Source organism: Oryx dammah, unplaced genomic scaffold (genome assembly GCF_014754425.2).
Source record: "Oryx dammah isolate SB20612 unplaced genomic scaffold, SCBI_Odam_1.1 HiC_scaffold_3, whole genome shotgun sequence".
Classification (NCBI taxonomy): domain Eukaryota; kingdom Metazoa; phylum Chordata; class Mammalia; order Artiodactyla; family Bovidae; genus Oryx; species Oryx dammah.
The window spans coordinates 109,982,714-110,009,351 of NW_024070187.1; the positions used below are offsets into that span (position 1 = coordinate 109,982,714).

At 46.0% G+C, this 26,638-nt stretch overlaps 1 protein-coding gene across 6 annotated transcripts in view; it reads right to left on the reverse strand.

Moving 5' to 3' along the window:
- PROM1 (prominin 1) overlaps positions 1-26,638 on the reverse strand; it is a 142,492-nt gene that overhangs the window by 54,355 nt on the left and 61,499 nt on the right. For all 6 annotated transcript variants that reach the window (XM_040237564.1, XM_040237560.1, XM_040237563.1 and 3 more), the window contains 2 exons: positions 16,346-16,401; positions 6,940-7,145 (listed from right to left, as the gene is read on the reverse strand). In XM_040237564.1, coding sequence (XP_040093498.1) covers positions 6,940-7,145; positions 16,346-16,401 — 262 coding nt within the window. The remainder of the gene's footprint in view (positions 1-6,939; positions 7,146-16,345; positions 16,402-26,638) is intronic.

Here is a 26,638-nt window from a genome sequence, read left to right on the forward strand (position 1 = left end):
TTTCCACCCCTCTATGTGGTAAGTCAGGATCACCACCTGATATCCCTGCCCACCAGAAGACGTCACAAAGGGAGGCCCTTACTCTTCCCCATCACGTCCAAGTCAGCTGTCTGTCATCATTCTCCAGACCCATGTTTCATGTAAGTCAAAGCGCACTCGGGAAACAAGCAGCAAGTTCAAGTCCAGGCTGGATGATCTGTAACACCCAACCTCCACTCAGTCAGCTCAGTCGCTCAGTCGTATCCGACTCTGCGACCCCATGGACTGCAGCACGCCAGGCCTCCCTGTCCATCACCAACTGCTGGAGCTTGCTCAAGCTCATGTCCATCGAGTCAGTGATGCCATCCAACGATCTCATCCTCTGTCATCCCCTTCTCCTCCTGCCTTCAATCTTTCCCAGCATCAGGGTCTTTTCCAGTGAGTCAGTTCTTCCCATCAGTATTGGCCAAAGTATTGGAATTTCAGCTTCAGCATCAGTCCTTGCGATGAATATTCAGGACTGATTTCCTTTAGGATGGACTGCTTTGAACCTTCCGTTGGATGGTTACATACTAACAGTTTTGTTGCTAACTTTTCCCTGAATCCCCTGGATAGGAGAATGCCTTGCCTTGAACTCCCAGAAGGCTCACCCTGAAGTTCTGACAGGTTTTTCTCACTTCATACTCTCTTTTGCCTTATTTCCACCTTGCTGAACTGCCCTAAAAAGAGGTGGGAACTGCTTCTTGGCCAACCTTGGGTAACGCAGGGTCTTGTGTCCAAGGCGAGTGCTCGGTGCAGATGGATTTAAGGACTGGGCTTTGTTTCCTCTGGTCCATTTAGAAGATTAGCCATAGGTTCAGAGTGTCCCAGGCAGAAACTATCCCTTTACAGGATAAATGTCTTCACTCCAAACATAAATCAGGAAACACAGCATTGCAATAAAACAGCTGACTTTCAATGCAACATATTTAAGGACACATTTCTGATACTCAGTTATGAATCTAATTAAGATGAAAGCCATGGATCATTTTTCAAAAACTGTACTAAACAGAATTCTGGGATAGAATCCAGCCAACTTTCAAAGCTGATTTTCATACTCACAACTCACTGCAAATTTTATATTTAAATTAAAGATGGCAAATTCAAATGCCTACGCAGGCAGGCAGAAAGCATGAAGGGCAAAGTGTGTGGGCTGGACTAGGGGAGCTGGACAATCAGAGGTGGTGATAGCAGAGATTCTCTGTGCCTCCGGTAAGTGTTGCCTTGATGGAAGAAGACCAGAGTTACCAGATCTCCCAATTATTCACAAAAGTCTGGGAATCTAAATAAAATTTCCTATTTTTAAAAAATTTCCCATTTTTAAATACTACCAGCAAATCAAAGAAAAAAAATTCTGAATACTACACAAACCAATATATAACCCTTATTCAAATAGAAATAGAGAATTACGAGGGCTTCCCTAGAGCTCAGCTGGTAAAGAATCATCTGCAAAGTAGGAGACCCCAGTTCAATTCCTAGGTCAGGAAGATCCCCTGGAGAAGGGACAGGCTACCCACTCCTGTATTCTTGGGCTTCCCTGGTGGCTCAGATGGTAAAGAATCTGCCTGCAATGCAGGAGATCTGGGTTTGATCCCTGGGCAAACCACTCCAGCATTCTTGCCTGGAGAGTCCCCTTGGACAGAGGGACCTGGCAGGCTACAGTCCATGGGGGCACAAAGAGCTGGACATGACTGAGCGCAGCACAGCAAATTAAGGGGGCTCCCCTGGTGGCTCAGTGGTAAAGAAACCGCCTGCCAAGCAAGAGACGAGAGTTAGATCCTTGGGCCAGGAAGACCCCCTGGAGAAAGAAATGGCAACTGACCCCAACATGCCTGCCTGGAAAATCCCATGGACAGAGGGCCTGGAGGACTACAGTATATGGGGTCTCAAAAGAGTTGGACACAGCTTAGGAATAAACAACAAGAGAATTTAACAGTTACATGGGGGTGGCGCTGTTGGTTTAGACATTCTTTATTACTCAATATTCTTTTGGGCAAAAAAAAAAAAAAATCACAAGAATTAATATGTTTTTTTTAATGACTAGCAGTCAACTATTGGCCTTCCTTAGTGGCTCAGGTGGTAAAGAATCTGCCTGCAATGCAGGAGATCCGGGTTTGATCCCAGGGTTGGGAATATCCCCTGGAGAACAGAATGGCAATCCACTCCAGTACTCTTGCCTGGGAAATTAAATTCCATGGACAGATGAGCCTGGCATCTACAATCCATGGGGTCGCAAAGAGTCAGACATGACTGAATGACTAACACTGTCACCTTCAGTCAACTCTTAGGATATAATGATAATGAGGGAAATTCAATAAAATGATAGCCAATAAAATAAAGGGAATAAAATTTCAATCAAATGATAGCCAAATGACTAATAGTTCTCTGGCATTGACACAAAATGACACTTTCTATATTTTACATGGACAGACTACTTTTCTCTCATATACACTTAAAAGTAAATGTTTAAAAGTTTTTAGAGTTTCTAAACCTTTAATATGGGTAGCAATTTTTTCTACCAATTTCTACTGACAATGAAGTTCACCAATAAGAGCCAAATAAATGCTTTAAGTCTGTGACTGACCTCTTACTTTTTAAAGATAACTTTTCAATTTCAATTTTAAATAAATAGCCTCTCATTAAAAAGTCTCATAATTTCCCAGGCACGCTAGCTCTATTTCTTTTCTAGAAGTTTGTGCCCTCCAAACCCGGAATTGACATCACATCCTAAGACCAACAACAAAAATGAACTGTGAAAAGAGCCACCTTCCTGAAAATGACTGGGATTCAGTTTTAACCACAGTAACTGGCAAAAGCTGACATTGTACTGGTACACTTAGCAACGGCTGCATGCTGGAGAAGTGAAGGCACAGCTGTCCTTTTTGTTGTTGCTTATAACCTCTTTGAAATTCTGAAAAATGCAGTGATGATAAATGCCAAGCAAAGAAAGGAGAGAAAACCTGTTTTTTTCTGGAGCAAGACACATCTGCTTAAAGAGTCCACCATAAGACGCGGCGATGCAGTCTACTGCCGATGGTCAAACAGACTTACGTAAACATACATCAATGTCTGTGGAATTCGAACATTCCACAGCTGCCTTGGGAACAGCTCAAAAGGAGAAAGAGCATGACCACATACCTTCCACATATACCAGGGGATCCTTCTCCTTGATGCCTCTGCCTTTCTCAATTATAAAGAAAAGATTTTAAAATTTGTTGCAAAATAGGATGTATAAAAAAAAACCAAGACATTGAAAAACCAGCTTCTTTTTGAATGTAACAGTATAGAACCACAAAATGGGACTGAACGTGATAAAAGGCAAGTGGACTGCTCTGGGTTTCTGAAAGGACTTTAAAAAAAAAATCTTATACAAAGATTAAATACGAGTGGTATTCAATCTCCTCTGAGGTCTTTGCAAGCATATGCTAACACCTCTTTTTCTTTCTCCTTCTCCCTTCTGATTTTGTGGACACTGCTTCTTCTCTTATTTAATCTTCTGATTTTGTGGACCTAGTTTCTCCTCCTTTTTATCTAGTCATAGTATGGAAATTTCCATTTTTCTCTGGTTTTTAATCTTCTTGGCTAGTTTCGATCACTTGCAAACATTTAAAACAATTCATGATGTTGAAGAAACTTACAAACAAGTAGGTGTTCTAAACGGATGACTTAAAAATCACTATTTAAATTTTTAAAATTCAAAGTAAAGAAGTTTAAGCTTCTAGTCTGAATTTAAAGTAAACAAACAATCTCAATACTCCTCTTATTTTGACCTATTTATAATTTGTATATAAATTCAATGTATTATGTGAAATAAATTAGTTTAAAATTTGTCACAGCCTCAAAGAGCGGATCCACTCTGGTTTAACTATATTGAATTTAAAATTATGATATTCAATTATAAGTTTTACTTGAGTGGGGAAAATATCTTCACTGAATGTATAGTAGATTATAGATAGAATCACAGATGTATTTTTTAAAATTATTTTCTAAACTAAAATATACTCAAGAAAAAAAAAAAACCTCATCTAAATGTGTTTGATGAGTCTGAGTTCTCAAGAATAAAAAAATTTATATAGCATTCATTTTATATAAAGTGAAAGCCAAGCTTATTGCTGACAGTGAAGCTTTAACATTTATACATCTTTACAATACATGTGAAGTGAAAATTATTAAGTAATCATTCTAACAAGAAACCCCAAGGACAAGTATTTTCAAAAGACACTTTGTCACTTGAACCTCATCTTTGATGTCCAGGGGTGTGCAGAGAGGAAGAGGTAGCATAGTTCAAGACTCCAAATGAATGAAGGATGTAAGTTTCAGGCTTCAAGGAAATGCACATGGTCTGACTTGTCTTGGGCTGTAACTGACATTCCTCTGGTAGCTACTCCCCCAGCTTTTGGGTCTGTACATTCCTGAAAATACTTCAAACACAAAGCAGAGAGACTGGGGACATCTGGAATTACCATTGCCCCAACCTCAAGCTGCCTTTCAGAATTCAGTGTGCAAAAGCAGTCAGATTCAAATTACAAACCAAGAGACAGAGACACAGCCACACAGGGAAACAGGAAAGAGAGAGAGAGGAACCCACAACCCTGCCTTGCAGACAAAACGCACACACAAACTCCCTGGCTGTCAAACCAAGGTGCCCGAAATTAGCTGGGGAACTTTAGTTCCCCAAATAGTACCTCTCTCCGTGACTCTACTGATGGCCACACTTAAAGAACTTTTCTTCTTTGGTTTGCAGCCAGAACTTTGGAACTTTAAATTGTTCTATTTAATGTCTGTTTTCTGCTTAAATTGCCCAATATCAGTTCTTTAGCGAAACTTGAAAAATCTTTCTCACGGCTATCAAGCAACTGTGATGCCTACAGACACATCCAGGAGGATGTGACTCGGCACCCCTCACCATCTCTGGGACTCCTTGAAACTCAGCGTCACTCATGTCATAGGCACTATTTCTGGATATGACATGCTCGTTGAATGGATGACGGAATGTGGCTGCTGCTGCTGTTGCTAAGTCGCTTCAGTCGTGTCCAACTCTGTGTGAACCCACCAGGCTCCCCCACCCCTGGGATCCTCCAGGCAAGAGTACTGGAGTGGGTTGCCATTGCCAAATATCACCACCAGGGTGCCAAGATCATGAAGTACACTCCTCTTGGAGGGATCTGATTTGGGCTCAAGAAACCCCATGGACAGAGGAGCCTGGAGGTCTACAATCCATGGGGTCACAAACGAGTCGGACACAAATTAGCTACTACACAACAACAACAATTGTCCTCATCTTAAAAGCAGTGTCCTTAGGGTCCGTCAGTCCACTGAAAACTTCTGGCAGCAGCAGGGGCTGCCGGAGAAACATCCTAAATCATGAAGTGTGCTCCAGGCTTCAGGAGAGGGTTCCATATTATTTCCAAAAGGAAGGACACAGACAGAACCAGAAATACGCACATTCTGTAACTGGGTAACGCACCACTAGGACACAAGCACCTGCCTCCAGATTGCCGTGCGGAACACTGAAGGAAATGTTTAGAGACCAGGGTACACTACAGGAGCTAGGTTTTTTTTTTTTTTTAGTTTATTGAATTTTATTTATTTATTGGCCGCACTGCATGCACAGCATGTGGGATCTTAAGTTCCCCGACCAGGCATCGAACCCACAACCCCTTCACTGGAAGCACAGAGTCTTAACCACTGGACCACCAGAGAAGTCCCTGAAGGAGCTAGATTTCTAGATTTATGTATGCGTTGTTTATCTTTAACTCAGTAATAGTCTTGATGCTATGTTTTATTAAACTGGGGTATAGTGGTTTCACAATGTCATGTTAATTTCTGCCTTACGGTGAAGTGGATTGGCCATGTGTATACACGTCTCCCCTCCCTCTCGGCTCTCCCTCCCACCCCCCACACGCACCCTAACGCTCTCGGCCATCACAGAGCCCCGAGCTGGGCTCTCTGTGCTGTCCAGCAGGCTTCCACTCTCTGTTTCACACGTGGCAGTGCACGTACACCAGTCTCAACCTCCCAGGTCATCCCCAGCCCAGCCCCGTGTCCACACACTCATTCCCTACTCTGAGTCACAGTTTTGAAGATCATTCTCTCAAGAAGCTGTGACTGCAAGCGTAATTATCGTTTTCAATGGGGAAAGAGGTATAGTGAACAGATTTCTTTCTCACAATAAGAATCTACATTGAACAAACTTAAAAAAAATAAAAAAAGGAAGACAGGGTTCCAGCATAATTGTAAAAATCAAGAAAACTGGTTATATGATTAGGAAGCTAATTCCATCCAACAATATTCTAAGTCTCCCAATTGAAGGACGCTACCCATCTGTGGGGTGCAAGGTATTATACTCAATATTTTGTAATGATGTTTAAAGAAAAGAATCTGAAAAGGAATAATATATATGTACACACACACACATATATACATATAACTGAATCACTGTGCTATACATCTGAAAGTAACATACATACTGTAAATCAACTGATCTTCAATTAAAAAAAAACAAGAACTAACTTTTTTAAAAAAGATCCCCTGGGACATAAAGATCAGCTAGTAAATGCTTGCTCTGCCATCCTCCATGATCCCCATCTCGAGAGAGCTATTTAAGAGGAAGGAGGTGCTGTCCTGGAAGGCGAACGCTTTCTGTAGGCCCAGAATTTATTCAGATGTCTTCAAGATGAAACAAATACCACGAGGTTGGCTTATCACCTAAACTACAGCAGCCCAATGACAGTGTCAACTTCTGTTTAGAGTGATGCACAGGACAAACATCTTTGCTCTCTCTTTTCTGTTTTTTTTTTTTTTTTTTTTTTTCTGTTTCTGTATTCTCTTGTTGTTTCAAGCTCATGTGCTTAACAGTTAAACACAAGTATTGCTCATCAGCCTCAGACCCACTTAGCTGTTGTCCAAGGTTCTACTTGCCTTATGAACACACAGGTCACCAGGAGGGAGATTGTAAAGTATTTCTTGAGGAAGGGACCACTTTTCTTCTGTCGCTGGTGCATTTCTCCACCACACTTGTTACAGCAACGACACAGACAAAAGAAAAAGCCCACCAGAGGCATCAGAATAACAAACAGCAATCCCAGGGCAGCACAGATAATAATCCCGATCTCATAGTAGATAATCTGCAAGTCAAACAAAAGAAACAGCACATACTGTGACACCAATTACACAGAGAACATTCCACAGTGAACACATTTCATGCTTTTTAACCTATTTGCCATCATGGGTTGAACTTTCAGGGGTATGTGTGTGTGTCCATTTTGAAGATCCTTCCTGAAACAAAGGATGCAGAGATATGAGTTGTCAGAATATAGGATCAAGCAGTTGCTATCTTCTTTCAGTCAGTCAGTTCAGTTGCTCAGTCATGTCGGACTCTTTGCGACCCCATGGACTGCAGCACGCCAGGGTTCCCTGTCCATCACCAACTCCGGGAGTTTACTCAAACTCAAGTCCATTGAGTTGGTGATGCCATCCAACCATCTCATCCTCTGTCGTCCCCTCTCCTCCTGCCTTCAATCTTTCCTAGCATCAGGGTCTTTTCTAGTGAGTCAGTTCTGGAAAAGACCTTCTTTCAACTTCCAGGAAAATATCCAAAATGCAAAGGCAAGTTGCAAATGGTTTAATTTCATCCCCAAAGAGCTGGATATGACTGAGGGATTAATCTTTCCACTTTCACTTTCAAAAGTACTTTCTTTGTTTTTAAATGGCATGATACATTTTGCCAGAACTCCTTGCATAATGAACAAGCCCCAGTGGCTCAGCAGGAAAGAATCTGCCTGCAGCGCAGGAGGTGCAGGAGAGACTGCTCAGTCCCTGGGTGGGAAGGTCAGTCCCTGGGTGGGAAGGTCAGTCCCTGGAGGAGGAGACGGCAACTCACTCCAGTATTCTCGTTGGGAAAAGTCCCTTGGACAGACAGGCCTGGCAAGGCTACCATCCATGGGATCACAAAGAGCCAGACATGACTGAGCGACTAAACACACACATACCAAGGGTGTTTTTCACCAGAAAGATAGAACCAGCAGTAGTTTGGATAGAATCAATAAATGACAAATTCATCATTCTAGAAGAATCTGGAATATTCCTAAATTTAGGGGAAAGGGGCTCAGCCTTTCCAAATCAAACATGTTAGTTTTCTCACCCAGGTACTGGGAATAAAAATACATACCTTGTAAGGTCATCGTGAACATTGTAGAGCATATACGGTTAGCGATAAGGTGCCAAGGAGAGTACCTGGCAAGAGCAGACGCTCCATAAGTGCCCCTTTCAGGCTGGTGGGACGGGGCGCAGCAGCCTTCATCTCACATGTCCCTAGGTTCCTAACGAGCCCAATTTCTAGACACAATCACGTGACCAAAACCTGATTTCATAAGCATGGCTGGCTTTATTCCAGCTAAGTAAAAATTAACGCACCAGGAGGATAACACTTGTTCTCGTTCCCGTCCTCCAATCCTCAAGCTACTCATACCTACGTAAAGGAAGACATTGTGAAAGAACGCAGAAAAGCTACAGGTTGGTGGTTTGCAACTACTGGAGCAGCTAGAGAGCAAGACATTGTGAAGCCAAGCAGAGCAAAGGAAAATGAAACCCAAGTCTTGTTCCTACGAGCAAATGTGATGTCCCTGTGAGACAGCACTGACGTTGGGAGTCTGAGAACCTGATCTGAATCCCAGCAGAGGAGGCTTTTAATTCTCTGAAGCAGGAAATGTTACATTAGGATTAACATCATCAGCAGATTGAGAGGGACAGATAATTAAATGAGCTAGTGTGTAAACAACTAGCAAAGTACCCAGCACACAGCAAATGTTCAATCAATATTAGCTAACTCTGCGGGCAAATACTTATCATGAGCATTAAACCAGGTGTACACGGCACTTGAATATCATCTAATTCCATATAATTAGATATCCTTTATCCTATAAGGTTAAAAGGATAAAAAGGAAAAACAGTGCATTTTTGATGCATTCATCAAACATACTCCTTAAAATAAGCTGGGTATTAGGGCCATGAAGAGTCATTATTTGCTGGTATATAGCCCTCCCTTGAGGACTCACATCACTGGCCAATTGAAAAACCAGCTCTAGACACACCAAACTCTTACTTCTTCTGCTATCATTTCTCAGCAAGTATTCTAAATTGTAACTATTTTTAAAAATTGTTGCTACTTCGAAAGGAACTTAAAATCCTTTCTGAATCCTAGGAGACAGAGAACCCCAAATCCAGGAAAGAACGTGTACTGAAATGTCTTAGATGTGCTACCATAAGTTCCAGATAAGAACTTTATATTTTGTATATAAGCTTTCCAGTGAAGTGAAGTGAAGCGAAAGTTGCTCAGTGGTATCTGACTCTTTGTGACCCCATGGAGTGTAGTTCACCAGGCTCCTCCGTCTTTGCAATTCTCCAGGGAAGAATACTGGAGTGGGTAGTCATTCTCTTTTCCAGGGGTTCTTCCCAGCCCAGGAATTGAACCCAGCATTGTAGGCGGATTCTTTACCATCTGAGTCACCAGGGAGGACTAAATGCTGGGTTGAACAGTATCTGGAACAAGATATGTCATTTCCAGAGTTCACATCTAGACTGAAGTCTGGCCAAGATCTGGCAAGGACCTGAATACTGTCCTGATACTCCAAGGTTTCGGGAGGGCTTTGTGGGTTGCATTGAAAAGGAGACCGAGATTTTAGGCTTGCTGAGATGGTTTGCTATTTCCTGGACTACTGGAGCTGAAAGAGAAGATGCACACAACGGCAAAACCAAAAAGGAAACAAAACCACCACAGTGGAGAGGACAGGGAACCGGGAGTTTTGGCAAAAGCGCCGCAACAGGCTTCACACGGAGCAACATGAAACAGCAGGCGAGGGTGTTACCTTCAGAGTCAAGACTACGTTTTCTGGCTGAGGAAGGCAGAGCCGTCGCAGAGTTTGTGCAAGCACAGGCAGCATGCATCAAGAAAACAGAAAACGTTACTGGACCAATTAACAGCCACTGAGAATATTAACATCCCGCACAGAGAGAATCAAGAGAGAGGAGGACATATCAAGGAGCATTTAAGAAAGAAACAGTGTTTCAGGGAGAGTCGAGTTCTAGGGCTCCCACTTGAATTTACAGCTGGGTTTCTTGAAAGGCTCTTCATCAGTGTGCTAATCAGTTATGGACCCTAGAATTAGAGGGAAAGTTACAAATGCTTAACACACTGACCACAGGGTCCCCATAATACCGAGTCTGGGGCTGCCTAAACCCCAGAACCCAAGGCTCCACCTTCCAGGGATTCTTTCTGAAACAACAATCTGATGATGTCATCCTCTTGCTTAGCAGCATTCCATGGGGTCCCACCATGTTTACTTCAAACTTCCCCACGTGGTCTTATCTTACTCCTAGCTTCCTGGTCCCCTTCTTCTGGGCCGCTCGAGTCCCTAGAAAGCACTGTGCTCTCTCTCCCTTCCTCACTTTGAGCTCCCCTCTGCTTGAACATTATTCCTATCACTCTTCTCCTGAGGAAACTCAAGTCTGAGTGTGGATGTTGCTTCCTCCAGGAAGTCTGTCCTGATAACCACATCTGGGTTGGCTGTACTTTCTTCCTTCATGCTGCCGTGGGTTTTACACCCGCCCTTTCACAGCCCTTCCATCATGTGGAGTGACGGCTCCCAGGGAACCTGCTGCTCCAGGAAGGCGAGGACCGTGACCATCACACTCACTGTCTCTCCCAGGTGCTTGGTCCAGGACCTGTCTTACGAGAGGTGCCAGATTACAATCAGAGAAGCTAATGGAGAGAAGAGAGAAGGAGCCACATTGCCTAAGACCAACAATCCCTAAACAGCGGTCCAGAGATGGGGGATTGTCAGCAACGGTCAAGGACCGATCCATGGCAAAGCAATGAGCTTCCCAGGATGAGAAATTTGCTCAAGTTATCAGACTGTCCCTTGTTTTTTTAAAAAAAGAGGGAGATGATTTGTGTATGAAGGGGGGACAGAGTCACTGTTACACTTTTGCAAACACGGAGGATGGGTTTCAGACGTCACAAACCCACCTGGATTGATGAGCTGACATTTACAAAGTGACGAATCAATATCCCAGGACTGTTAGCTCTGGCGAAGTCAGGACTGAAGCCTCGGCAATCAGTCCCCAGCCCTGCACCTGACCCCAGAGGAAGCTCCAAGAGAAGTTCAGTTCAGTCGCTCAGTCGTGTCCAACTCTTTGCGACCCCGTGGGCTGCAGCACTCCAGGCTTCCCTGTTCCCTCACCAACTCCCAGAGCTTGCTGAAACGCATCACTGAGTTGGTGACACCACCCAACCATCTCATCCAAGACAGGGAAGCATAGTAACTGAGGAATGAAAAGAATGAGGAGGATCCAGCCCAGCTGAGTCTAGAGGATCATCAACCAAGAGGCTGGAGTTGAGCTGAACCATTGTGGCCACACGAAAACCACTTCAGGAAGTCACTGCAAGGAAACTCGAAGCCCTGCCGACGGTGATGCTCAGAATATAAAGGATGGCAGCTGGGAGGGGGGCGGGGGGCTGGGAGAACTTCCCCTGTAAAGTTTTAGAGGTGTGGGTGACACTTATGGGTCATCGGTGGGAGGTGATCCCAAGTCACTACCTAAATTATCCAATACCGTGCATTCCTTGAAGATAGGAACCTTGTCCTTTAATTGAGCAGGCACCACTCTGATGAGCTAGGCTGAGAGGTTCTCCTTGCAGAAACCCCAAGTGAGCAGTGAGACAAGTGATATTCCTCTGTTTCCCTTGTTTACAGTCAGCCAGCAGGTGGAGAGTCTGGAGGGGCTGGCCCACACCCGTTGGTCCCCAGGGGAAATGTATCCTTCCATAACAGGGTTGCTTTGCATAGCTCATTTTGCATCGCAAGCCCAGGGCTTGGCTCATGCCCCGCGTGCTGAAAGCTCAGGACGGAATAGATGAATGTATTTAATGGTGACCTGAACACGTCTCCTGTGGGTAGTCTACTTCTGTGAACACTAAGACTTACTATTTGCAAAGCATGTTCTCCGGTGCCTGCCACGGAGCCTGTGCTACGCAAGTGCTAGCAAATGAGGGTTATTCAATGGGAGCAAGTTTCAAAAGGGAGAGGATTTATGTATACCTATGGCCGATTCATGTTGAGGTTTGACAGAAAACAGCAAAATTCTGTAAAGCAATTATTCTGCAATAAAAATAAATTAATTTTTAAAAAAGAATAAAAACCCAAACACAAGTTAACAACACCAAAAAAAATGAGGGTTATTCAGGTTGTTTCTCGGATTTCTATAGCTTCATCTGTCTCGTCCTCAGATTTCCTTATGGCTCCAAAACTCCAAATTCTCTTCCGAGCCAGGTCTTCCACTTCTGCCTGACCATTTCTTGCCGGGGGAACTACACACAGTAATCTTTCATGGTTTCATAGGTAAAAGGCGCAGCTCAGGGGCTCCCACCCTCCGTGCTCACAGCTCATGATACTCGAGGGGAAGCCGCTCCTCCCAGTGAGTCACCTTAGGGTGACAGCGGGTTGACCTGGAGTGCGCCTCACTTTTGTGGATGTGCTCAGAGTTAGCCTGGCCTGGGTACAGACCCCAGTGTCACCAACCAGTCTTTGGGTGACTTCAGCTCCCTGGACTCTCTGAGTGCAGGACTGTCTTGGACAGGTGTTGTGAGGTTAGAAACAATAAAAAAAAACTGCTAATCCAGTGCTTGGAACATGGCAGACAAGGAATGATGAGTCTTATCATCACAAAGTGGAAGGTGACAGTTCATGCTTCAAGAAGCAGTGAAGGGACCTCTCGGCGGTCCAGTGGCTAAGACTTGGTCTCTTAATGCAGGAGATGCAGGTTCCATTCCTAGCTGGGAATCTAGGACCCAACATCCCTCACAGCCAAGAAACCAGCACAGAAACAGCCGAAGTAATGGTGTTCAACAATCATGTAACAAATTCAGTAAAGACATAAAAATAGTCCACATCAAAAAAAAAAAAAAAATCTTAAAAATAAAAGAAGCAGAGGAGAAGCTTTGTGCTTCAAACCAGGTTTGTAAATGGAAGCAGAGCTTTATTTCTCATTGCCCCTTTGCCTTTAAGTCTCAGTTTACACGCCAGTGCCACTCTGCAGGCTTTCTTGATTTCCCCAAGTGCCAGTACACTTTCCATCCTGAGCACATTCACAGCCCTGGATCTGAACTTCTCATGGCATGTGTATCCCTCTCCACCTTGCCTTCCAGGCATCTACTGCACTAGTCGGCTAGGGCTGCTATAACCAAACACCAGGGCTGGGTGGCTTGAAGAACAGAAATTTATTTTCTCATAGTTCTGGAGGCTGAAAAGTCTAAGGTCAAGGTCAAGGCTGTACTGGGTTAGTTTCTTTTAATGCCTCTCTCCTTGGCTTGCAGGTGGCCATCTTCTTCCTGTCTCCACATAGTCTTTTCTCTGTCTGTGTCCTAATCTTTTCTTAGAAGGAGACAAGTCAGATTAGATTAACACCCACCTGAATGACCCCATTTTGACGTAATCACCCCTTTAAAGACCTTACCTCTAAATACAATCCCATTCTGAGCCACAGGGGATTAGCACTTCAGCGTATGAGTTTTGGACACAATTCAGCTCACAATGTCCAAGCATACACAAGTCTAACCCCATGACCTCCTTCTCACCAACTGCAAATTCTTGGAGTAAAGACATCACTTCTACACGCTTGTCCTCCTCTTATGCATTGCTCCTAGCATAAATGCTATAAATACTTATAAAGTGAATACTTTAAACAAAGGGAGAAAAAGTGTTTTAAAAAATCTCCGGAGGAGAACAAGACCACAGATTTTAAAGTACTACTTTGCACATTCAGCTGACATGGAAGAAGGAGGCAGTTCCATGGGAAGGAGTCATATTTCCATCCAGAGTCAAGGCTGCGCCTTGGAACAAAAGGTCTACACCAATTGACAGCTTCCAGCTTCCCAAGGGAGGAAGTTCACTGAAACAGCCCCTGTCCAGAGACCACCGACTCAGCAGCCTCCGCTACTGTGGGCTCACCAGGAGATGAAACGAGCTCAGGACTTGGACAGCCGAATACCTCCCAAGGGCCGTTCAGCTGAACAGAGGGTACCTGTGTGACTGTGCAGATTACACCCAGTGGGCACGGCCGGTATAGAGGATGCTGTGGAGGCCGCCCAAGTCCCGGGACCTTAGCCATCTCCGTGCGCCTCCCCATACTTCTTACTAGTGGTTCCTGTGCTCGAAGGCATCTTGCAGAACCACGGAAGGTCAGAGCGCTGAGGGACTAACACTCCCCTGCCCCAAACAGCCCTGAAGGTGCCTCTTCAGTCCCTGGGTATATAGAGCGCTCAGCCCCTGCACCTTCTGATGGGCCAGTTCCCACGCTGTGGTGTCTACAGGGTCCAGGGCAGCTGCTCTACGGGACAGAGCTCTGTCGCCCCCTGTGGTGGGTGGCGGAATGACACACCTCTGCAGGCTGCCCTCCCTCCTGTTTCAGCTCCCACTCCCCAGCCAGGGTTTCCGGAACTTCCCAAATAAGTGACTCACCTTAAAGCCCTTGACTCAGGCTCTGCTTCAAGAGAGCATTTACCTGACTAAGGCCAGTCAGAAAACTCCCCTCCCAAGGCGCCCTGGCTTCCTGGGTGTCTTTGTTTAATCAAATCCTTCTCCCTGGATAACTGGAAAACGTGACCCAGTCCCACGCCTAGGGCAGGAGTCCATTCATTCATGTGGGCCCAGATCTGTCTCCTTTCTCCACCTCAGTGGTGTTTATCCATTTGGAAAGACACCTGAGGTGGAGAGGAAATCAGGAACGAGTGGGCCCCCAAGTGTATAGGAACTCCAGGTCTCATATCAAGCCGACCAGAGGACTCATCCAGGGATGGTGGCAGCCAATGCCACCTCATACTCAACAGGCTGCTCAGAGTCACCTCGGGGTCCAAGACCCTAGGCCCTCCATGTCTGGCCCAGATGAAGCTCGGCCTCTCACCCCCTCCCATGCTTCTGCAGGGCTAACTGGCATTCCAGCTGGGCTGCTAATGGAATGCAAAATTTTAACATAAATATGAAAGCAACAGTCATTTTACTCTGCCCAGGGAGGCAGGCAGACATGGGGCATCATGTCTAGAAGATAGAAATGAAGCCAGTGGAACGGAAGAATAAAGATGCTTTCCAAGGTATTAGGGCAGGCTGCGGGCACCAGGGAGTAAATGGCTCATTTTCTTTTATACACACAAACGGCCATGAAATGAAGCTTTCCTCTTGGCTTTTACATTCAGTTTTGTCTTGACTGTCATTTTACGGCAAATCGAGAATATGCAGCCATTGTTCCCACCGTCAAGCAAGAGGGGTTCACTGCCCTCCTGGTGCAGGGCCCTCACACCCACCGGGGACACTTTCATTCACATCTGTCGTCCTGGCCATTAAATAAATAAAAGTCCTGCTGGTCCCTTTGATTGTTGTCTTGACAACCACCTTCAAACCAGGAAATGTTGGAATGGGCAGTCTGACCCTGCAGGACTAATAGCTTGACAAACAGATTCAACTAATCTTTATTATCCTAACATTCATGGCAACAAACATTTGTCTGTTTGTTTTACTGGCAACTGGCATTCATCATAAGCCAAAATCGAAAGAACACATTTGTCTCTTGAAGGAAGTTAATCTCGTGGATGCAAATGGGGTGAATTCATAGCACCCTAACCGTAACCTTAACCTTGGAGTTAACTAGAGACATGAAGGTGCCTGGGTATTTTCTGACAATACTGGCCACTCACCTGAGCAGGGCCTTCACGGCCCGGCCCTGCCCTGGCCCCAGCTCACCTGGCCTTCCTCTCCCCTCACCTACCAGCTCCACCTACGGGCTTCCTCCTCTCATACCTCCCCTCACTGGTCCCCGCAGCCTGGACCACCCGCTCCAGCCCTGCTCCTCTTCTTTACCAGAGCCACCTCCTCGTGGAGGCACTCTGGTCAGAATTCACTCCTTTTCCTCTACATGTGTGCAAGCAGTTGTTACAAGTATGTGTCCCTGCTTCTAGGGATGTTCAAACCACTCCATTTGTTAGAGGTTTCCTCCCTTGGCTTAAAAAAAAAAAAATAGCATAAGACTTCATTTAAGGAACTTTTATATTTTCAATAAAATACAGCTTAAAAGGTGAATATTTCTCTAAATGCCACCTTTGAGATTTCTGCTGTAGTTCAAATGGGATTTATAAGGTGTTTCAATATTCCATAAAACTTCCAAGTCAAAATATTAGCTAAATTCACAGATAACTGGTTATTTAAAGATTAACTTTCAAGTCAGCCAATATTTGGCTCATACTCATTTTCTGATAACAGATACATCAATCCAAAATTACCTTATCATACTCCTTTGAGAGGTCAAACTTCTTCTGTATAATCTTTCTTAAAATATCTGGGGGGAAAAAAGCCACAAAACAACAGCAAGATTACTTTTTCAGTAAAAATACAAAAAGCCTATTTAGAAATTATTGAATTGTGACATAGTATACTTTTATTTCTCTTTCTTAATGTAGGTAAATAATTGAGCTAATGAGGCTCAATCAATCAATCAATCAAAGAATGGAGGGCAGATATTTTTGACCTAAAGTTTTGCCAGTTGGCAGAACTGGAGGGTTGCCATTTTTAAGAGTTTTTGGCTTTTCACAAGACACCTTCATATTTACCAGCAAACTACACACACCTACTTAATACCCACTGATAAAATGTTGCATTGAAATTGCTAATTCTTTTTTGTCAATAAATCAAGCTTGATTGCTCCTTTTTAAATTTCCAGTGCAGCCACACCCATATGCTGACTCTCGTTGCTCAGTGATACTAACTGCAAGAGCCGAGCAACAGGAACCACATGGTCCTCAAAGCCTCAGATCTTTACTACCCTGCCCTTCACAAAGCAATCTGCCAACCCCCGTCTATATGAACACGTTGACAGGACACTGAATTGCAAGGTTTAAAGTTTTAATGCGACCAGTGGGTGTGCTTGATTTATTGCCAGTTAATTTATATAATCCAAATTGGATTGACAGCAACCAGTCTCAGGAAAGAATGAAGATCTAAACTGTAAATGCGACTTTTTGTTTTTAGTTGGAAACTGCATTAACAGTTGCACACAGGTGAGTGACATCAGATTTCCTTAGAGAACTGTGACTCCATTTATCCCTAATGCTTTTGATCCCACAGCCCATGAAACTGCGAATTCTTATTTGGAAACATAGATGTAATTTAGTCTTTAATAATTCCACATTTACATGGTATTTTACAAATGAAAGGAATTTACAATTAACCTAATCCAAGAGCTCTTTTATTAAGTTTTTTTTTTTTTTTTATGTAGACCATTTTTAGTAGTTATTGAATTTGTTACAATATTGCTTCTGTTTTTATGTTGTGGTTTTTTGGCCCCGAGGCATGTTGGATCTTAGCTCCCTAGCCAGGGATGGAAGCCACACCCCCTGCATTGGAAGGTGAAGTCTCAACCACTGGACCTCCAGGGAAGTACCCTATCAAGAACTCTCAACATGAGTTGTCCCTCCCCATCTCCCAGCAGTCCGTGAAAATCTGGAAAGCTAAATTGTTTTTGGGGGGCATGATCATTTGGGGCATTTTAAAAACTCTCATCTCCAGACCTATGTTGCATCCTGATCCACCCATCTAGTAATAGTAATGACATAGCACAGAAGACGGCAGTGGCTCAGTGGTAAAGAATCCACCTGCCAATGCAGGAGAAGCATCGAGGAAGGTTCGATCCCTCGGTTGGGAAGATTCCCTGGAGGAGGAAATGGCAACCCACTCCAGCACTCCAGGATTCTTGCCTGGAAAATTCCATGGACACAGGAGCCTGGCGGGCTACAGTGCGTGGGGTCACAAAAAGTCGGACACAACTGACTGAGCGCACACAATGCACTGATAGGGAGGGTGACTTGTCTAAAATCTGTGACCCCAGCCCAGGTCTTCCCTCCTCTGGTGGGGGTCCATCACACACTGTCCACTGTCTCCTGCCCCAGGAGTGAGCATTCGGGATGTTCTGGGTCCTGCCCAATCACTTCCAAAGTGCACTCCTTGGGGGGCAAAGGAAACCCCAGGGTGAACCCTGTTTTAAATCAAAGATGTTCAGATGTACAGGCCAGGAAACAAAGCAAGTCACGTCCCCACAGGACGTGTGAGGGTTTTCCTTCTGGAAAACCGCTTCCCAACTGCATGGAGCAGACAGGCATATGGAGCAGACCCATGAGACGCAGGAACAGCGATTCTCAAGCTGGCAGGCGCCCTGGGAACCCTAGAGCTTCTCCAAGGTCCCGCAGGGGCAGCCCGGGGCCAGGTCACAGGCATCCTCCGGCCTTGAGCCAGTCTCTCTGCTTCATCCGCACAGGTAACGATGTGCTCAGGGAGAGCCCTCACCTCGTTGGGCTGGCCAAGAACCCATCTCACGACTTTGAAGCAGAGACATCTCTGTTCCCATGGTTTAAAGCAGCACCGTGTTACAGAAACACACCAAGAGCCACCTAAGTAATTTCAGATTTCTGAGCAGCTCCATTTAAAAAGGTAATTAATTTAAGATTAATTTTAGGAACTTCCCAGGCAATCCAGTGGTTAAGACTCCACACTTCCAATGCAGGGACTCAGGTTCAATCCCTGGTCAGGGAACTAAGATCTCACATGCCTTGCAGTCCAGCCCTCCAAAAAATCTCTACCATGTCAAGGTTATACAAATATTTTTTTTTTAATTTTAAGATTAACTTTAATATTTTACCTACTCCAAATATAGGCAAAAGAGTATCACTTCAATGTTGTTGCTGCTAAGTTGTGTCCGACTCTTTGAGACCCCACGGACTGCAGCCTGCCAGGCTTCCCTGTCCTTCACCATCTCCCTGAATTTGCTCAAACTCTGCTGAGTTGGTGATGCCATCCAACCATCTAATGAGATGGCATCTCCTCTCCTTGCTCTGTCACTCCCTTCTCCTCTTGCCCTCAATCTTTCCCAACATCAGGGTCTTTTCAATATGGCATCAATATAAGTATGAATCTGGAGGGGCTTTCCAGTTGTTTCAGAGGTAAAGAACCCGCCTTCCAATGCAGGAGACCCAGGTTTGATCCCTGGGTCAGGAAGACCTCCCTGGAGGAGGAAATAGCAACCCACTCCAAAATTCTTGCTCAGAAAATTCCATGGACAGAGGCAACTGGTGTGTTACAGTCCATGGGGTTGCAAAAGAGTTGGACATGACTGAGGGAGCACACACACAAATATGAATGCGCTCTTTTACAGTCTTATTTTCATACTAAGAGCTCAGAAGCTAGTGTGGATCCCTTCAGTTCAGTTCAGTCACTCAGCTGTGTCCGACTCTTTGTGACCCCATGGACTGCAGCACCTGTCCATCACCAACTCCCGGAGTTTATTCAAACTCATGTCCATTGAGTCGGTGATGCCAACCAGCCATCTCATCCTCTGTCATCCCCTTCTTCTGCCTTCAATCTTTCCCAGCACCAGGGTCTGATGAGTCTGATCAGGTCAAATGAGTCAATTCTTCGCATCAGGTGGCCAACGTATTGGAGCTTCAGCTTCAGCATCAGTCCTTCCAATGAACACTCAGCACTGATCTCCTTTGATGGACTGGTTGGGTCTCCTTGCAGTCCAAGGGACTCTCAAGAGTCCTTGGAGCCTTTCAGGGCATCACAATTCAGACAAGCTACAGTTCAAGTGCTTTGTGGCCAATGTGGTGAGGAACTTCTGCCCTAGACAGCACAGGCCCAGAGGTGGCAGGTCCCCCTGCTTACATTCACCCTAGGGTTCACCCTCTCCGCTCAAAGTCCCAAGGCCTCTATCCACTTCCTTATCCTCCCCTCCTTCCCAGCGTCCCTTGCCACAAGCACACAGAATGAGCATCCTTCACGCTCAGGACCACAATATCAATGCTTCCCTCGGCTTATCTCTGATTAAGTGGCTCTTCATCAGGGTAAGCAAACGCGAGAAATGCCTGCCCAACGCGATGCAAGCCTCTTTCCTTGACAAGCCAGGGACCGACCTTCTGCAGCTCACACCTCCAGGAAACTCTATCCCAGAACTAATAGCTTCGTTGCTGGTGAGAACTCTGACTCTGCTATTGTCCATCTCAGGAAGCACGTGCAAGAACTGGGGCCCCACCTCTTCCCCTCCACCCCTGGGGGTCCCCAAGCATCACACTCACTCTACTGCACCCCGGACCTTTTGTCTTTGTCTTTCCTGACCGGCCCGTGACAGGCTTCTAGTGGAAACCCCCTCAAGCCTCTGGATGACCTGAGTCCTCACACGGGAGGAGGCCATGGAGAGCACAGGACCGTGGGCTGGCCTGCCAGCTGGGCCCAGGCACTCAGAGGCACCCCCGTCTCCACTTGCTACATCCTTTCTGCCCACCTGGTCCACATGGGGAGCCGGGTTCAAGGACGTGGCCCACAGAGAGTAATGTGAGCTGAGACCGTCTGGATGGTGTACTCCACAGAACCCAGTCAATCCCCACATTAACTTGGAAGATTCAGGTTGGGGCGGGGGGTGGGGGTTGTGAAGAGATCTACTCATCTTGCAGGCCTCAAGATGGGCCTCGAAAGTAAGTTTTCCTCCTTCTTAAACCTGCTACTGACCCATCTTGTTGGGGGGGGGGGTCCACCTCTTAAGCCTCTCCTTGCTCTCAAGTTTCAGATTTCACCTGGGTCCCCCTCCCCCATGCGACAAGGCTGTGAACCAACCCAGCAACAAGTTCCAGGGCTCCAAACCATCTGTGGTGTGGATGCCGCCCAAACACAATACTCCTTCACCAGAAAGAGGGTTGCTTCCATCCCACAGGTCCGATGGGACCCCTGAATCTGTGACTAGTTCCCCGTATCGCCTGATGAGTATTGGCCATTAGCACGCAGGCAGTACAGAGCACCGGAGAACATGCAAACGGAAACCTCAGCCTAGGCGGGGTGCTCACCGCAGACCGCCCACCGTGACCGACGCCAGCTCAGATGCTTTCCAAATGGACCAAGTTGTGTCTGACTCTTTGCGACCCCATGGACTGCAGCTGCCCAGGTTGGCTTTGATCCCTGGGTTGGGAAGATGCCCTGGAGAAGAGAAAGGCTACCCACTCCAGTATGCTGGCCTGGAGAATTCCATGGACTACAGTCCCTGGGCTCACAATGAGTTGGACACGACTGAGCGACTTTCCCTTCACTTCACTTAACGGTCCATGTGGAAAGCAGCAGAGCTGATGTGGGCCACAGTGCACCGTCTAAAGGGACAGTCTCACCTGACACCCCCCGTCGTGTCTACATGCTTCTCAGCTCTTGGGAAGGCAGGCAGAGCTCAAAGCAGGTTAAAAACGACCCAAGCCATGAGGGCAGCGGGTTCCATTTGCTGCAAGAATCCTGCTGACTTAAACCTGACCCGGTCTTCGGGCCACTCAGCACTCACCCACTGTATTAAGTGCCTTCAGGATGCCAGGTGCTCTGATCATGATAGAAGGGAATCAGACCCCTTGCTTGAGAAACCACGGTGTTCACCCACCCTCCATGAGGCTTCAGCATGGACAGTAGTGACCTTCTTGTCCCTCCAGAGCTGAGGGAGGACCTACTGAGATGGGACCCAAAAGGCACTGAGCAGAGGCCTGGACTACTCCAGGAGGCACACAAGATCTCCCCGCCCTGGGCTCAGAGGGTGGTCTGGTCATCTTCTTTCCTGCCCTGGATTCATTTCTTACTGTATCTTGCCATGCTCTTTTCCATAACATAGTAGGAGCCTGGTGGGCTGCAGCCCATCGGGTCGCTGAGAATTGGACATGACTCAATGACTTCACTTTTCACTTCCATGCATTGGAGAAGGAAATGGCAACCCACTCCAGTGTTCTTGCCTGGAGAATCCCAGGGACGGCGGAGCCTGGTGGGCTGCCATCTATGGGGTCGCACAGAGTCGGACACGACTGAAGCGACTTAGCAGCAGCAGCAGCAGCAGTAGTTGCCTCTGAAGACCAGCAGTGTGAAGGAAATATGTAAACATGTGGATGAGGAAGTTAGTTCCACGGTAGAAGACTGTTTCTGAGAATCCGACTCCGTGGGTCTTCCTGGGTAGACTGTCAGCTTCTCTGTGCTCGGCTCCCAGACCTTACAATGTCTTCTCAACTGGGGATTTACTTAAAACTTCATGTGATGATGGAAATTAAGAAATGCGGCAGTGGGACGTCCTGGCGTTTCAGTGGTTAAGACTCGGTGCTAATAATGCAGTAGGCAGGGTTTGATTCTTGGTCAGGGAACTAAGATCCCACATGCCGTGTGGCATAGCCAAAAAAAATTAACAACTAAAAGATTAAAACATAGAAAGTCTTGAAAATAACAAGAGAAAATTCGTATTATATACAGAAACAAGACTATTACAAATAATGTAACTTCCTAGAAGAAACTATGGAGGCTAGAGGACAGTGAAATGCATGACGGATTCATAGATCTGAAAAAACACAAACAAAAGTTGTCACCAAATTCTAGATGCAGCCAGATATCCATTAAAATAATAATAATAATAATAAAAGAATTACGGTAGCAAGAACAAGAATCCCTTGGTTATACCACCAAGTTACAAAGTGGGTGGGTTTTGGTTTTGGCTCCTTATGTGTGTGCCTGTATATGTGTGATTTCTCCAGGAGTTTTTAGATGTCTGAAGCTACACAAGCCACATAAAATTAAAAAATACCTCGTGCAGGCTCTGTCTATGACAGATCCATCTTCCTTAGCTTAGACAACACTCATCTTGACAAGTAGTTCAGTAGTTCAGTCACTCAGTCGTGTACAACTCTTTGCAGACTTTGCATGCATGCATGCAACTTTTTGCAACCATGAACCGCAGCATGCCAGGCCTCCCTGTCCATCACCAACTCCCGGAGTCTGCCCAAACCCATGTCCACTGAGTTGGTGATGCCATCCAACCATCTCATCCTCTATTGTCCCCTTTTCCTCCTGCCCTAAATACTTCCCAGCATCAGGGTCTTTTCTAATGAGTCAGTTCTTCACATCAGGTGGCCAAAGTATTGGAGTTTCAGCTTCAACATCAGTCCTTCCAATGAACACTCAGGACTGATTTCCTTTAGCATGGACGGGTTGGATCTCCTTGCAGTGCAAGGAACTCTCAAGAGTCTTCCCCAACACCATAGTTCAAAAGCATCAATTCTTCTGTACTCAGCTTTCTTTATGGTCCAACTCTCATATCCATGCATGAGTACTGGAAAAACCATAGCTGTAACTAGATGGACCTTTGTTGGCAAAGTGATATGTCTGCTTTTGAATATGCTGTCTAGATTGGTCATAGTTTTCCTTCCAAGGAGCAAGCATCTTCTAATCTCATGGCTGCAGTCACCACCTGCAGTGATTTTGGAGCCCAAGAAAATAAAGTCTGTCACTGTTTCCATTGTTTCCCCATCTATTTGCCCTGAAGTGATGGGATCGGATGCCATTCGTGGGGTTCTCAAGGCAAGAATACTGAAGTGGTTTCCCATTCTCTTCTCCAGCAGACCACATTTGTCAGAACTCTCCACCATGACTCGTCGTCCATCTTGGGTGGCCCTACCCGGCACGGCTCATAGTTTCATTGAGTTAGACAAGACTGTGGTCCATGTGTGTGGTCCATGGGTGTAGAAGAGCTTGAGGCATTTTGTCCTGAGCACAGTTTAGCGCAGTGCTCGGGATGTGGTATCAATATACTGACGTGGGAATGTTGGCGTCTGTCCTTCACCTTCACCCTCATACTGCTCTGCCCTGAAAATGGAAGGACCTTGCTTATTCAGTTCTTCAGTGACTGGAATTGGGAGAGGACTGGACTTTTCTCCAGCTACATATTACCTCCTCACCCCTAGCATCAAACACTGGAGATAGCTACTTGTGTCAGTCAGGTTCTCCAAAGAATCAGAACCAGGAAGAGGTGAGATGATAGAGACAGAGATAAAGAAACAGAGGAAAAGAGAGAGATGGAGACAGAGATAAAGAGACAGAGATAAAGAGATGAGACAGAGAAATTTATAGAGCTAGAGATAGAAATAGGAGGAGAGACAGAGGGGGAGGGAGAGAGAGGTGAGAGGCTGATCTTAAGGACTCGTGGGCACGAGCCAGTCTGAAATCTCAGGGCAGGTCGAGGACTCAGGCAGCGGCTAACTGCAGCTGAGTCTCTCCTTCCTGTGAAAATCTGGCTTTGCTCCGAAGACCTTTCCGCTGATTGGATGAGGGCTACCCACATTATAGAGGGGAATCCCCTAGACTGACTCATCTTCCTGTAGGTGTCAACCACAGCTACAAAACACCTTCCTAGTAACCCTTAGATTAGCATGTCACCAAATCACTGGGTACCACTTTCTGGCCATGTGGACACAGAAGACCAACCACAACCTGGCCGTGCCAGCTGCGCTCCCCAAGGAATGGTTACGCCCCGCGGGTGTGCTGAAGCAAAGCGTATCTGAGCAGCCCTGTCACCCTCAGTAGCGGCCACTCCTGACAACCTGAGCCCCCAGCCAGGTCATCGGGTCCCTTTAGGCAAGGACGGGGGGCCAAAGGCCGTCTCTGAGGACAACCAATCCTGAATGATGAAACAAAGAACCCTGAGTCGACTTAGGTTTGGTGTGCGCTGAACTAAAAGGCAGACAATTGTATCTTGAAAATATTTTCATCAAAAACGTCTGAACTAAATTAGTTGGTCAGTTGCCAAGGTTAAGTGTCACTTTTCTGACGAGGACACTTCAGCGAGCCCATCTTCCAGCAGCCTGACTGGCTGAAACATGCTCGCTGTTCTTTGACATCGGGATGAACGTGACCTGCCCACTCCTTGGTTTACACCTTCGTCTAGCTACTCTGGATGTCAATTTGGGGACCCAAACCATGCCACTGCCTCTCCTCCTAGAGTTCACCATATTCCTTCTGGAGTGCCCACGATGAGTCCGTCTGAACTTAACACTTAAAGAAGAATGCATTTCAACAATCCCGTCAGGCAGCCACAGTCCTGTACCTTTCAGTTTCACACAGCACTTCCTTCTGCAGCTCACCTCCTCCATCAACATGCCTAAGTCCTTCGGTTTGTGGTTCAGTAAAGGAACTGATGCTTCAGATCTTTGAAAGCCAAGCCGCTTTTATGGGAACTTATCAAAGGTAGTCTCCGTGTCTCCAGGTATGTCACCAAGAATAGTGAAGTGAAGTCGCTCAGTCGTGTCCGACTCTTTGCGACCCCATGGACTGTAGCCTACAAGGCTCCTCAGTCCATGGAATTTTCCAGGCAAGAATGCTGGAGTGGGTTGCCATTTCCTTCTCCAGGGGATCTTCCCAACCCAGAGATTGAACCCGAGTCTCCCACACTGCAGGCGGATGCTTCACCATCTGAACCCCGAGGGAAGTTACCAAGTATCCCAGAGGGCAAAACTCCTTTTCCTGTACTTAATACAATGTGAATCAACCCTTGGTGTGGTTTCCCTTCATTTGAACAGTTCTCCTTGAATTGACTGGAGTGGCTTCCCTGCAGGAGGACACACAGGCTTGCACCAAGGTTCGCATTGGCACTAGCTCACTCTTCCAGAAAAGAGCCCAAGCAAATGCTACACAGGACGCGATTCTTGAGAAAACCTCCAGGACCAGTCTGGCCCTTGACTTTCCCCCTGCACCAGCTCACACCCATCCACACCAGGGATTCTATTTCACTGTTAGACCACATACAGCCAAGTCTGCAACTGGGGCAGGCTGGCCTTTCGATCATTTCAAGTGCCTTAGAGAAGGCAGGCTGTTGCATTGCACAAGAGCAGGGGGACTTGTGGGGTCTCTGGAACTTGGAATTCCTGACAAAGATGCCACTGGAACAAGGGCTCAAAGCCCAGTGTCCTCCCTGATCACGGGACGGGGGTGGGAGGGGGCCACTGGGCCCCAGACAAAGACGGACCGGCAGCTGTGTTGCCACCGCTGATAAATCCAGGACGGGGGAGGCAGGGAACACAGCCAAGATACCTGCAGAGTCCAGATATGTGGTCATTCCCTCACTAAGACACTCCTGGAAAGCACACTTTCTGTCTGCTCTCCGTTTGAGGAATGTTGGCGTTGAGGATGTTTGAATCACATCTTTTGTCTGCGCAGACACTCCCGTGAGCGTGCAAATCAAAGTCCCATTTTGTTCCCTCCTGTGACAATATAAGGCTCAGCTATGGACCATGGCCCCCCGTGGATACAGAGTGAGACCAGGAGCAGAGTGAAGCAGGAAGAATTTTTCCTGTGTATACTCTGAACTTCTTGAATTTTAAGGGAGTATCTTAAAATCTTTAAACAAATCTATTTATTGTCTAATAATGAAACAATATGAAAGACATCCTCTTTCATACCTTTGCCAGTCCTCCTCTCCCCCCCAAAACATAAAAGGACAGAGTTTAAAACACTATCAAGCTAAAAAATTATAGTTCCTATAAATATAACCAGACTTGACAGTTTCCTGTGTGGGAGATGTGGTCCAGAGTCACTTTTACAGTAGGTCAGCATGTAATATGTGTCATTTAAAAAACAAACAAAAAACCCTGCTACTCTCCCGGTGGTCCAGTGGTTGACTCTGCACTTCCAATGCAGGATTCATGGGTTTGATTCCTGGTTGAGGAACTAAGATCCCACAAGCCCTGTGGAATGGC